The 11,937-nt window shown below is 52.4% G+C and overlaps 1 protein-coding gene across 4 annotated transcripts; it reads left to right on the top strand.

Annotated features, from left to right (window-relative positions):
• Positions 1-12: 12 nt before the first annotated feature.
• Positions 13-10,465, top strand: FAM221B (family with sequence similarity 221 member B). Of its 4 annotated transcripts, XM_008267628.5 has the most exons (7): positions 13-690; positions 2,209-2,902; positions 3,062-3,196; positions 8,548-8,658; positions 8,817-9,014; positions 9,181-9,300; positions 9,619-10,465. In XM_008267628.5, exons 2-7 carry the CDS (start codon positions 2,209-2,211, stop codon positions 9,654-9,656), a joined length of 1,296 nt encoding a protein of 431 aa, XP_008265850.1. In that variant the 5' UTR covers positions 13-690; the 3' UTR covers positions 9,657-10,465. The 4 variants fall into 4 exon arrangements, with proteins under 4 accessions (XP_008265850.1, XP_051712656.1, XP_089156886.1 ...); XM_051856696.3 differs by lacking the exon at positions 3,062-3,196; XM_089300760.1 differs by having other exon boundaries at positions 2,209-3,196.
• Positions 10,466-11,937: the final 1,472 nt, after the last annotated feature.

Genomic DNA, 11,937 nt, shown 5'->3' with positions numbered 1-11,937 from the left:
TCTAACTTCGTCCTGCGGGGTTTCGCGGACAGACTCCGCCCCAGTCCCAAGCCACCTGAGACCCTGTCTTTCCCACCCCAAACACAGAGCCTCAGTGCCCTCCTCAAATCCTCACAGCCCCCGCTGGCCGCCCCACAGAGGGCTCACAGGAGCTCTACGGAGACCCTCCCAGACCCAGTCTTCCCACAGGCGTACCCACAGATTTTTCGCAGCTCCAACCCCAGAGACTCGCTTATGGAGATCCCACAACCCACCCTCCCCCCCTTTTCAGACATGAGCCCTCTGGGTTCGCCCCCTCCAGGCCCAATGCAGCTCCCTCATCAGGCCTCACCCACCAACCGAGTGACCAGACTATTGTTGCCATGGAGACTGTGGGCGTTCTGGTCGCCCCGGTGACCGTCACCTCTTCTCCCAGCCTGGGTTCTAAAGGCGTCAGTCAAGGCCCTCCCCTATCGGCCCTAAACCACAACTGCCCCTTCCTGCCCTTCCCCAAGTCGGATCCAAGGAGCGCCTTTGCGAAGTTCTGCAGATGCCCAAATCCTCTCCCCAAATAGTTCCAGGCCAGACCGTTCACCGCTCAGCACCTGCAGGCCTGGCTCATTCACACTTGAGTCTCCCCAGGCCTCAGCTCTCCCCTTCCGGTCCTAAGGCAAGAGCCTGACCCAAGGACTTGCAACAACCAAGCCAAAGGTATGTAGTTTCCCCCTCCTAATGTCTCCTGTCCTCTGACACCCCTCAATCTAATTCCCTCTCAGTCTCCACGGGTCATCCTTAGGCCTCTGCCACTATTCCCTCCGCCCATCTCTCCCCCTTCTCTTCTGATCCTCTGGTTCTCTGTTCTCAGAAGACTTTTCCCTCTAGGTTGGTCATCTTCCTTCCTCTGCCTCTGCCTCCATTCCCAAACTTCCCCTTCAGAAGGGGTCTGGTGAGCTTCAGAAGTGAAATATCTAGTGTCAGGAGCATGGGGAAAAGTAGGGAGCAGAGAAAGTTAAGGCAAGGATTCTCAAGCACTGTTGCAAATGGCGAGAAGCCTTGACGGTCAAGAAATTTGGACTTAACCCTTTAAGGCTGAGTCACTGAATACTTTTAAACAAGGCAAGTCCTGTGCTGGGTTTGCATTTTAGAAAGATCTCGATTGGATCGGGAAGGAGGGCTGTTTCTTTTAGACATCCTTCTAGAATAAATTGGGCATATTCCTTTCCCACAGCACCTGGGCTCACCCCAGCACATCAGCCTATTTGTATTGTTATTGTTAGTTAACCCATCTCTCTCCCAAACTCACCCAAGTCCAACACATAACATGATGCCTGAGTAAGAGTGTAGGATCAGACTCTTTGTATAAATGTGAATGACATAAATAAATGAGAGAACTGGTGAGTGGATTAATATGCTGGGCATGGCAACAGAAAGGCAAATTTATCATACAATCCAGGCAAAAGGTGATGAGAAGTTGAGCAAAATTGGAGGCAAAGGAGAGGAGAGAATGCATTTGGGAACTATCTAAAAGACAGGAAATATGGCTCTTGACTGTCACTTCAAAATAAGCACTAATTCCCAGCGTTCAGTTTGATGCCCCTGGGACGTCCAGTTAGAAATATCCAGCAGGCAGTGGGCTATGAGTGTGAAATGCAGGAGTTTAAAAAGGTCTGGGCTGGAAATGTGGGTGTAGAAGTTATTGGCACACAACTAGAAGTAACTGAAGCTCTGAACACGAATGGGTGTGTGTGTGGTCCGTAGGTAAAACCAGGCTGTGAGCAGGGTGCCACCTTATGCATCCTGGTAGTCTCCAGTGTGCTCAAGGATCAACCTCAACTTTCCTTTGGTATTCCCAGTCTCTGGAACTCCTCCATAACCTTTTCTCCAGGGTCCTAAGACATGCCCAAGGCCCTTCTCTTGGACTGGCCAAGTAGCTGTGTTCTGAATTCCTCCTGGGGAATGGGGATTCTGACTGCTTCAGCCTTGCTTTCTTTACGTTCCAGCTCCTTAACCACCCACAGTGGCATGCCCATGAGGTCTGTGCGTATAAGTGAACCTTCTGGCATCACATCCTGAAAGCCAGAGCTCATCTCACTTTCCTCTTGTATCTCAGACACACTGAGAACTTTACCCTAATTCTGTGACCCACTGTGATCCCTGGGCGCTATCTACCTCGATTTACAGGCCCTGGAGTCCCAACCTAATGAAGCCTGTACCCTGTTCTACCACTAGATGGAAGCAGACGAGGCCACAGAAGAGACTCATACCACCATGGATGCAGAACTGCACCCCTCTTCAAAAGACCCCCCTGTTGAAGATTTACAGGCGCCCCCCTTGGAACCGTCCACCCCTGAGGCTGCTTTAGAGCCTCAGGCCTCTCAAGACATTTTTGTGCCATCCCCTGCCCAGACCCCCTTAGGGTCACATAACTCTGAGTCCCCTTCGGTGCCATCCCCTGCCCAGACCCCCTTGGAGCCCCATGCTTCTGAATCTCCCTTGGAGCCTGCCATCTCTCACATCTCTTTACAACAGGCCATCTCTGAGGCCCCTTTGAAGACCCCGACCTCTGAGACCCTACTGGAGACTCCCATCTCCAAAGTCCCAGATAAACACCTTTCTTTTCAGCCCTCATCAGTCATTCATGTCTCTGGGTCTTCCTCTGAGGTTTTGAAGGAAGGTTCCCTCTCTGAGCCTTCTTCCAGTGAGATCTCACGAACAAGGAGGGCCACCCAGGTCCCTGAAGTTGAGCACCTTCCAAAGCACTCCCTTCCGGGCCCTTCAGCCCATTTCTACACAGTCACATCTGCAAAGCAGAAGGATGATGCCGAAGAAGATGAGGAGGGAGAGGAAACCAGCGACGCCACTGCTCACACAGCCCTGCCTGGACACCAGACGGGCAAGAAGAAGGCAAAGAAAGAAGTTATCTGTAATTGTCCACGCCCTTTCTCCTGTTCTCTGCCCACTGTCCTCAACCTTCCCCAGAAGGAGGGCACTGAGTTACTCTTAGACGTGGTCCTTTCTCTTAGCTTTAGGGTCTCCTCACTTCCTCCCGGTTACACAGCCCCTTCCTTCCCGTGTTCCACAGGCCACCCTGTGGACCCTGCTAATCAGGCAGAGTCGGTGGAAGCAGCTAAGACAATGCACAGAGAGCAATTTGGTACTCAGGTGAACTATGTTTTCCAATGGGAGAAGAATGCAGCCCTGAATGCCATCCAGTCAGGTGAGCCCAGGGAGCCTTTCTGAGGTCTGTAACAAGTCCATGGACATCCTCTAATGCAACAGGACCTAGGAAACCTCGTGGAAACAGCATTGCCACCTGTGTAGAATCTGGAAGGGGAGTAGGCAGGCAGGTCAGGAAAAACCACAGTGGTGCTATTCATAAAAAAGCCCAGGTAAGGATGAGTGGCTGACTAGAATTATTAAAAGTAACAGGGCCCAGACAGCCTGTACAGTCAGCTCTAAGGCAGACGTGGCCCAGGGCACTCTCCAGGAGACTTGTTATGACATGGCAAAGGGCCTTGGTCCCTTGGGTGAAACTCCTTTAAAATGTTGTCAACCCCAGGAGCTAGCATTGTGGTGCAATGGGTCAAGCCAACACTTGAAATGCCTGCAGCAATATTGGAGCGTCGCTCAAAGTCCCGGCTAATTCACTTCCAGTGCAGCTTCCTGTTCATCCATCCTGGGAGGCAGCAGGTTATGGCTCACATGCTTGGGCTCCTGCTGCCCACATGAGGAGACTGAGATGGAGTTCCTGGTTCCTGGCTTTGGCCTGGCTCAGTCCCTGCTATTGCAGGCTTTTAGGGAGTAAACCAGCAGATGGAAGGTGTCTTTCTCTATTCCTATACCTGTGTCTTGTAGGTAAAAATAAATAACTAAACATTAAAAGGCTGTCACCTCTGCATCCCATGTCCATGATCATTTGAGTACCCAAAACCTGTGATTCTCCTCACCAAAGAGGAGAGCCACAAGGATTCTGGGATTTCTAGACTGAATTCCAAAGGTATCACTGCATTTATTTTGATCCTTCATACCTCCTTTCGCCTTAAGAAGGGAATAGAGCTATGTCAAAGGTCTAAGTTATAAACACACCTCGCTGATCCGATGGCAGGAGCCAGGTGCTTCTCCTAGTCTCCCATGGGATGCAGGGCCCAAGTACTTGGGCCATCCTCCACTGCACTCCCTGGCCACAGCAGAGAGCTGGCCTGGAAGAGGGGCAACCAGGACAGAATCCGGCGCCCCGACCGGGACTAGAACCCGGTGTGCCTGCACTGCAAGGCGCCGGCTGCAATAATTTACTTTCCCCATTCCTATGCAGGGACCCTCCCTCCCCCTCCACCTCTGGCCAAGAAAAGCACAATGAACTCATTTGTTTCTCAATTTCAATTTAGGCATTGAGGTGACTTTTTGCTCAGTTGCACATCTTCTATCACTCTGACTTAGTTTCTTGCAAATTCAGGGTCTCTTCAGTCCCTCATTCCCCTTCTCCAAACTTACCTACTCCTCAAGGCCACTGCATTCTCTTTTCTTCAAATTGAACTTCTTCATTTTCCTGTTTAAACAGGAAGTTTTATAGAGAAACTTAAGTGTCATTGAATCCCAAGCAGATATTTGGGGTCTGTTTCTAAAAGTGGGGGTCTTGACTCCCTGGAGAATCGGGACTGCATAACAGTATATGTGATGAGTAGAGAAATAGCAAGTGCATGCTTTTCATTTATCCAACAAAAATTTACTGGGCACCAACTATGTGCCAGGCACTGAGCTAGATGTGGAGGTAGTGGTGCTGGTGAGGTTTCAAAGACAAAATCTGTGATGACCCCAATAAGTAAAAGGACAATTACAATTCACCCTAAAAATTGCCATACTTGAGGTCAGCCCAGAAGTGCTCTGTGAGCAAAGAAAAGGAGTAAACAGGTGCTCCAGGAATAGTAGCCTTGGAAGGACTGACTGCTCAGCTGAGAGCCCTAAGATGAGTAAGAAGAGATGGCCAAGCAGAGTGGTGTAAGGTGAGACAGAACAAGCTAAGGTACCATAGAAAATTGTAGCAATGAACCATGCCCATGCCCAGTGCATAGGACACTGGGGGAATATCTCAGCTCAGCTCTGGAAGGGCAGAATTGTGCAGGCATTTCTTTTCTTCATTTTATTTAAAAGGCAGAGAGAGAGAGAGAGAGAGATTGATTTATCAATCTTCCATATGCTGGTTCACTTCCCAAATACCAACAACAGCCAGGGCTGGGCCAGGCCAAACAAAAGAGTCATCTAAGTCACCCATGTGGATGGCAGGATCCCAAGTAACTTGAGCCATCACCCACTGCCTCCCAGGGTGTGTGTTAGCGAGAAACTGTATTGGAAGCACAGTAGTCAGGCCCAAGCCAGATACTCAGATGTGGGATGCAGCCATCCTAAGCAGCACCGAGTGGTGACAAAACACCCACCCCTGTGCAGGCATTACCCTGCCAAGCTAAAGAGTTAAGGTTATATCCTAAGGGCAACAGAAAAGATTTAAACAGGACAATAACAGATTTGTATTTCTGAAAGATCATTCCTGCAATAAGATAGAGGAAAGAAAGACAAGACTGGAGACAGGGGCACTGCATTGTGAAGCACTGGAATAATCCAGGTAATAAATAGATGAATGGAGGTGGAGAGAAGTAGACAGATTCAAGAGATGCAAACAAGGCAAAATTGACCATCGGGTTGCTGGATGTGTAGGATAAGTAGGAGAGGGAAATGCCTGGGATGAAACCTAGGTTTGTGGCTTGAATAACTGATGGGTGATGATGCCATTAACTGGGTGCTCAAAACAGGGTAGATGCTTGGTAAGTATGTGTCAGATGAACAGGGGATATAAGACATTTATAAATATGTGTCTGATGAACAGAGGATATAAGACATTTGTAGTGTTGATGGGACATGCTGATGCAAGCCTTGAAGACAGAGCCCACACAGGTTAATGCCGGCTTCCCACTTCAGAGTGCTGGATGCTTTGCTACCTGGGAGGCAGCAGGCAGATGGTGGCCTAAGAACTTGGGATCCTGCCACTCATGTGGGAGACCCAGCTCCTGGCTCCAGCCTGGTTCAGCCCTGGCGATGGCAGCCATTTGGGAAGTGAACCAGCAGATGAAAGACCTCTCCCTCTCTTTCTCTCACTCTCCCGCCACTCCTTCAATATTACTTTTTCAAATAAATCAGTCCTTTAGAAAACAGAAAAGAATCTAGCAGACAGCTGGCTGTATGGATCTGGAGCTCAGAGGAGAGGTCTAGACTGGAGCGATCCTTCATGTAAAGACAGTTCTGTTGTGTAGACGTTGTGTGCATGAAGAGATGTTGAACTGGACTGTGTTTCAGAGATTCAGAATGCATCACAGATAATGTCTCCTCCCCTGCTAGTCCATATCTTCTTGTAACAGGAAGGCGATTTGGAGTCAGAACAGAGAATGCCATGTCCTATGCTGGAATCCACAGCCTGATGTCAACTGCCCGTTTCAGAGCCCTCACACTTGTAACTCCTATAGAGCCTGAGGTGTGGTTGCCAGTCTCCCTGCTTCAACTCCTCTTCATCTGAACACTGAGCACTGATTCCTACCCCAGTACTTGGACTGGACTCCCCCAGGCCTTTAGGCCAGGCCTTGATCTGTGGGCACAGTCCACCTTAATCCACAGACACTGAGCCTTGTTCACCTCTGTACCTCACCTGTCCATCCAGTGTGTCCCTCTACTCCAGCAGAGCTCAGAATTTCTCCAGTAGAATCCTGGCTCATGCTCAGACCATTGTGACTCTGCCTATACCCCGCCATCTCAACCAAACCTGCTCAGCATAACAGGGCACTGGCACCACAGCCCGAAGCCGCAGAGCCAAAAGACATTCACACAGGCTTTAGATCTCAAGAGACAATGGGTAAGACAAGAAAGTCTCATTGGAGGCCCAGAAGTATAGATTATGTCCTCTGGTCACAGACAAAAGAACACTCTTTCTTTCTCAGCTTTTTTTTTTTTAAGATTTATTTATATATTTGAAAATCAGAGTTACACAGAGAGAAAAGGAGAGGCAGAGAGAGGTCTTCCATCCGCTGGCTCACTCCCCAGTTGGCCACAATGGTCGGAGCTGCACCGATCTTCCTGGCCAGGAGCCAGGAGCTTCTTCCGGGTCTCCTTTGTGGGTGCAGGGACCCAAGGTCTTGGGCCATCTTCTACTGCTTTCCCAGACCATAGCAGAGAGCTGGATCGAAAGTGGAGCAGCCGGGACTCGAACCTGCTACCCATAGGGATGCTGGTACTGCAGGTGGCGGCTTTAGCCACTACACCACAGAGCCAGCCCCTCTCAGCTTTTTTATGGAATTTTAGAGTTGTGCCAGAAATACTGGGTCTCTTTTCCCTGCTGAAGGAATTTGCTCAACTTGATTCATTCAGGAAGGCTACAGTCTGTGACACCTATCTTGTGCCAGGCCCTGTGCTGGGATTGGACAGAGAGCTGGAAAGACGGACCTTTTCCTCTAAGAATTCATTGACTAATTGGGAATATAAATGAACATTGCAATGCAACGAACTGTAGTGTGACAGGAACAGCGCAAGGAACTACAGAAGGCAAGAGAAGGGGCCCAGGGAGAAAGGCAAAGTCAGGGACAGTGCTTTGAAAGCGGTGACGGCTCAGTTGAGACTTGAAGTAGAGACAAGAGTCCAGCTACTGAACGACCCACTCCCTAGGGACTCTTGACTCTAGGGACACAAGATTCTTGGCCAGAAGTCGCGGTCTGAGGGGGAGGTGCTATTGGAGTCTCCCCCCACACTTACACAGCCCCATGGTGGCCTCGTGATGAGACTGGCCGGGAAACCAGACGGTTTCAGATCCCAGGGCTGACACCAGCCCTCCAGGTTGGTGGCCTCCTGCTGGTGCCTGCTCCCAGGGATACGGCTCATGCCTCCTTCCTGGCCTCACAACTGGCATGCTTTTGCTCTTCACTGTCCACAACTTCCGGCAGACCCCTCCTCCTGACCCCTGGAGAGCGGCAGGCAGGTTCACAGAGGGCATTCATTCACACCGGGGACACAGAAGGGCAGTTGGAAGGCACCTACCTGGAGAAGTGAGGAGAAGCTCTCTTCCCTCCCTCCTGGCACCAGGGCTGTCACTAGCCCCTCTCCGGGGGAGCCAGTCCCCACCTGCTGTGCCCCTGCACAATCGGCTCCCCTTTTCCTCAGCTGACACTTCCAGGATACAAAGAAAAGCTGGTCTCTAACGCAGTAAGGGGAGGAGTTGCGGAAGCCCATAGTCACAGAAAACTCAGCGAGTCACGTTCATCTCACACAAAGAGTCACCTACAATCGTCCTGCTCAGAAATGAAAGACGTGGGAGGGGTCCTGGGGGAGGAGAACTGCAGACACTTGGCGGGGTGGGTGGAGAGGGGATGAGAAAACCCAGCAGGGTAACAGAAGCATAAAGAGGAAGAGATGAGGACTCTCGGGGAGTCCGAGTGCTCCCAGCCCCCCGCGCACAGGCAGGTGACAGCGCCTGGGGACTGGTGTCCGGGATTGTTCTCCTCACTTTCTCTTCTCACTCAGTGCCTCCCCATCTAGGTCTGTACGTTGGCTGGCGCTGCCCCCATTACCTATGGGACTGTTTCCGGATTAGGGATGAATCCAAGTGCTTTTGTGGCCACCTGCTGAGAGAGCATCATGTCATCTCAGGTAGGGGAGATGGCCAGGCCCTGCCACATATGAGAGACTGTGTGTGCACGCGCATGTGTGTGTGTCTGTTGGCATGGGGTGGGGTGGGGTGGGGCACGGGAAGGCCAGGCCCCGGTCAGGTGCTAGACTTACCCTACCACCCATCTGCATTCCCACAGACATTTCTGTGCCCTGCCGCGTGAGCCAGTGCCGCTGCCTCATGTTCTGCTTTATCCCATCACGCCCAGAGGAGGTGGGTGAGTTCTGGCTCAAGAGACGGGCCACCTTTGACCCCAAGGCCTGGAGGGCCCAGTGTCGCTGCAAACACAGCCACGAAGACCACGCAGCCACCAGGTCCCATCCCTGCAGACATCCTGGTAACTCCTGGGGCAGGGGGACTGTCCCGGGGAGGGCTGGGACCGGTCATTTGGAGATGAGGATGGGGACCTGGGAGGAGAGACTTGAGCATGTGGGTGGCAAGGAGGGGATGGAGACTTGGCTCACGGGGACACCTCCACTTACGTTGCTGCTGTCTTGACGCAGGCTGTTGCTGCAACTGTTTTGAGTCTAATTTCCTCTGTGCGGCCTGTGACCGGCGCTGGGAGGAACACGAGACCTTCTTTGAGACTGAGGAGACCCGGCGGCGAGGAGGGAGACCTCATGGTGAGGGGGCAACCTGGCACAGGGGCCATTCCCGTGTCTGCAGTCAGAAGGCCGGGACACTCCCATCCTCAACCACCCCCACCACGATACCATACTCCCTCACCCCACATCCCATGCTGACACTGGTTTCCACCCCGGGAACAGACTGTGCCTGTCCTGTGAGAAGCCACCCCTAACTAACTTCAAGGCTCCACAGAGGTGGGGGCCCTCTGGCCACCCCAGATCCCACCCTAGTACCCCAGAGCTCCCTGCAGCATTGGGTCTGGCCCCACATCTGACCCCCATAACTGACCCTTTCACCTCTGTTGTCTCCTCCAGGGACACACACTGTCAGCAACTGGCGCAGGCCGATGTGAGCCTGGCCCAGACCAGCAATAAAGGGGAACCACTGGAATCTGACCTGGCTCTGTAATGGGGCAGGTAGAGCCCTGCCCAGGGACAGACACCCCAAGACCCTGAAGACAGCACCAAGCAGAGAGAGGCTAATCCAGCCATCTGCCCCCACCACCCCAACAGTCACGCTGCTGGCTCTGACATCCGGAGAGTAGCTTCAGTGAAGTCAAGGAGCCAGGGAGTTTCAAGGACAGAACAAGTGGTGAGGTTAGCTGCAGCTGGGGCTCCAGTCAGAGGGAGACTGGACAGCACCCACTGGGTTTTGCAATTAGGTCTTTGGAGACTGGCATCCGAGTGCAGTGAGTTTTGTAAGTTTTACGGACCCTCTTCAAGAAGCTTGGAAGAAAAGTCAGTAAGGAGGAAGGCATTACCCAGCAGGAGGTATGTAGTTAAGGAAGTGCTCTTAGAAATGAAAAGGGAGGCCGGCGCTGCGGCTCACTAGGCTAATCCTCCGCCTTGCGGCGCCGGCACACCGGGTTCTAGTCCCGGTCGGGGCGCCGGATTCTGTCCCGGTTGCCCCTCTTCCAGGCCAGCCCTCTGCTGTGGCCAGGGAGTGCAGTGGAGGATGGCCCAGGTGCTTGGGCCCTGCACCCCATGGGAGACCAGAAAAAGCACCTGGCTCCTGGCATCGGATCAGCGCGGTGCGCCGGCCGCAGCGCGCCAACCGCGGAGGCCATTGGAGGGTGAACCAACAGCAAAGGAAGACCTTTCTCTCTGTCTCTCTCTCTCACTGTCCACTCTGCCTGCCAAAAAAAAAAAAAAAAAAAAAAAAAAAAGAAATGAAAAGGGAATGAGCCCCCCCACCCCAAAATCACCCTGAGGGCTAACAGAAGAGGAGAGATGCCCGGTGAGACAGGATCCCGGAGGTGGGGGCGGAGGGAGGCTGAGGCACAAGTGAAGGGGTTTGCTCTGGACAGGAGAAACACTGCTTCCTAAGACCAAGCGGGAAGAAGAAAGCCTGGGGCCTGCACCGGGCTCGAGGGGCAGGGTCTTGGGGACGTTCCCCTCCAGTAGCTTCTCTGTGTCCTGTGAAGCAGGCGTGAAGGTCGGTTGCTGGAAGCGGGGTGCGGAGGAGAGAAAGGTGAAGGTCTGAGAAGGCGAGTGTGTGCCGTGGGCGGCTGAGCGTTCAGGCGCAGCTGGCAGTGAGCACCCAGGGAGGGCAGCAGGGGAGCGAGCTCTCAGGCTGCTGGGTGGCACTGGGAGGACGATCAGGAGAGGCGGGCGGGAGACGTGTGCACACGATGTGGAAGGAGAGAAGGTGAATCCAGGAAGCAACTGACAGACCGCAAGAGGGGAGCAAAGTCTCCGGTGAGGTCCAGGAGCGGACATGGTGGCAGGGATTGAGGTGCAGGGCACGCAGTGGTCGGAGCCTGCAGCTTTCAGATGAGAGCAGCTGCCAGTGTGACAAGTGTGCGGGCCCCGGGGTCAAAATCGGCGAACGTGGGGGAGTGACTAGGAAGTCAGTCGGCAGAGGATTCTTACGGCAGGAGGCGCTCCTGGCACCAATTGGCTCGCACCCTAGGCAGACCCTCTCTGGGCCTCACACTGTCTGGATCTGTACAAGGACACCTTGTGTTGCCTGCTCTCTGTGAGAACCCAAAGAAAAAACTGGTCTCAGGGTGCTTTGTACTCACCCACCCCAGGCCTGGTCTCCTGCCGCTTCCTAGATGCCAGCTCCACTCACCTCTCACCCTTCTCCAGGCCACTGCAGGGCCTCTGGGGCACAGAGAAGGGGCCCCCTGCACTTCCTCCCAGTTGGGAGACCATCTGTCCTTCCGAGGGAAGGAATGCAGCCCGGACTGTCGGATCCCTGGGGGAAATCACAGGAGCAAATGCCTGCCCTGTGGAGAACACACTTTCTAACAGGATATACTCGTGTAGCCATACCAAAGGAGACCGTCCTAGCTGCAGAAGTAGACTTCTTTAACACTGGGTGAAGAGCGGCGATAACGTTCACCCAAAACTAATTCAACTAATCGTCAACAATAGAGGGTTACTATATGACAAACTCATGCAAGGAGATACTATACAGCCATTACAAACTATATTTACAGACTATGTAATGTGAAAAAAAAAGGATTATAAATGGGAGAATACAATATGCAATACATACTACTATATATTATGAAAATAAACGCAAGGAAACCAATCATTACTCATTCAATTATTTAGCACCTCAATGCGGGGCCTTCAAAAAATTCATGGAAATATCTATTACGGAAAAAACTGAGTGGACTTCAAAAA

The sequence above is a fragment of the Oryctolagus cuniculus genome, chromosome 1 (genome assembly GCF_051225735.1).
Source record: "Oryctolagus cuniculus isolate XC-2025 breed Fujian yellow rabbit chromosome 1, ASM5122573v1, whole genome shotgun sequence".
In the NCBI taxonomy this organism is placed as follows: domain Eukaryota; kingdom Metazoa; phylum Chordata; class Mammalia; order Lagomorpha; family Leporidae; genus Oryctolagus; species Oryctolagus cuniculus.
Note: the sequence above shows the minus strand (reverse complement) of the source record. Positions and strands in the feature narration are given on the sequence as shown.

Excerpts from the sequence above, each read along its gene's own strand:
- FAM221B (XM_089300760.1), top strand. The coding sequence starts at position 2,209 with ATGGAAGCAGACGAGGCCACAGAAGAGACTCATACCACCATGGATGCA. Across the intron at positions 8,659-8,816 it reads AGAGCATCATGTCATCTCAG|ACATTTCTGTGCCCTGCCGC; the intron begins GTAGGGGAGATG and ends GCATTCCCACAG. Across the intron at positions 9,301-9,618 it reads GCGAGGAGGGAGACCTCATG|GGACACACACTGTCAGCAAC; the intron begins GTGAGGGGGCAA and ends TGTCTCCTCCAG.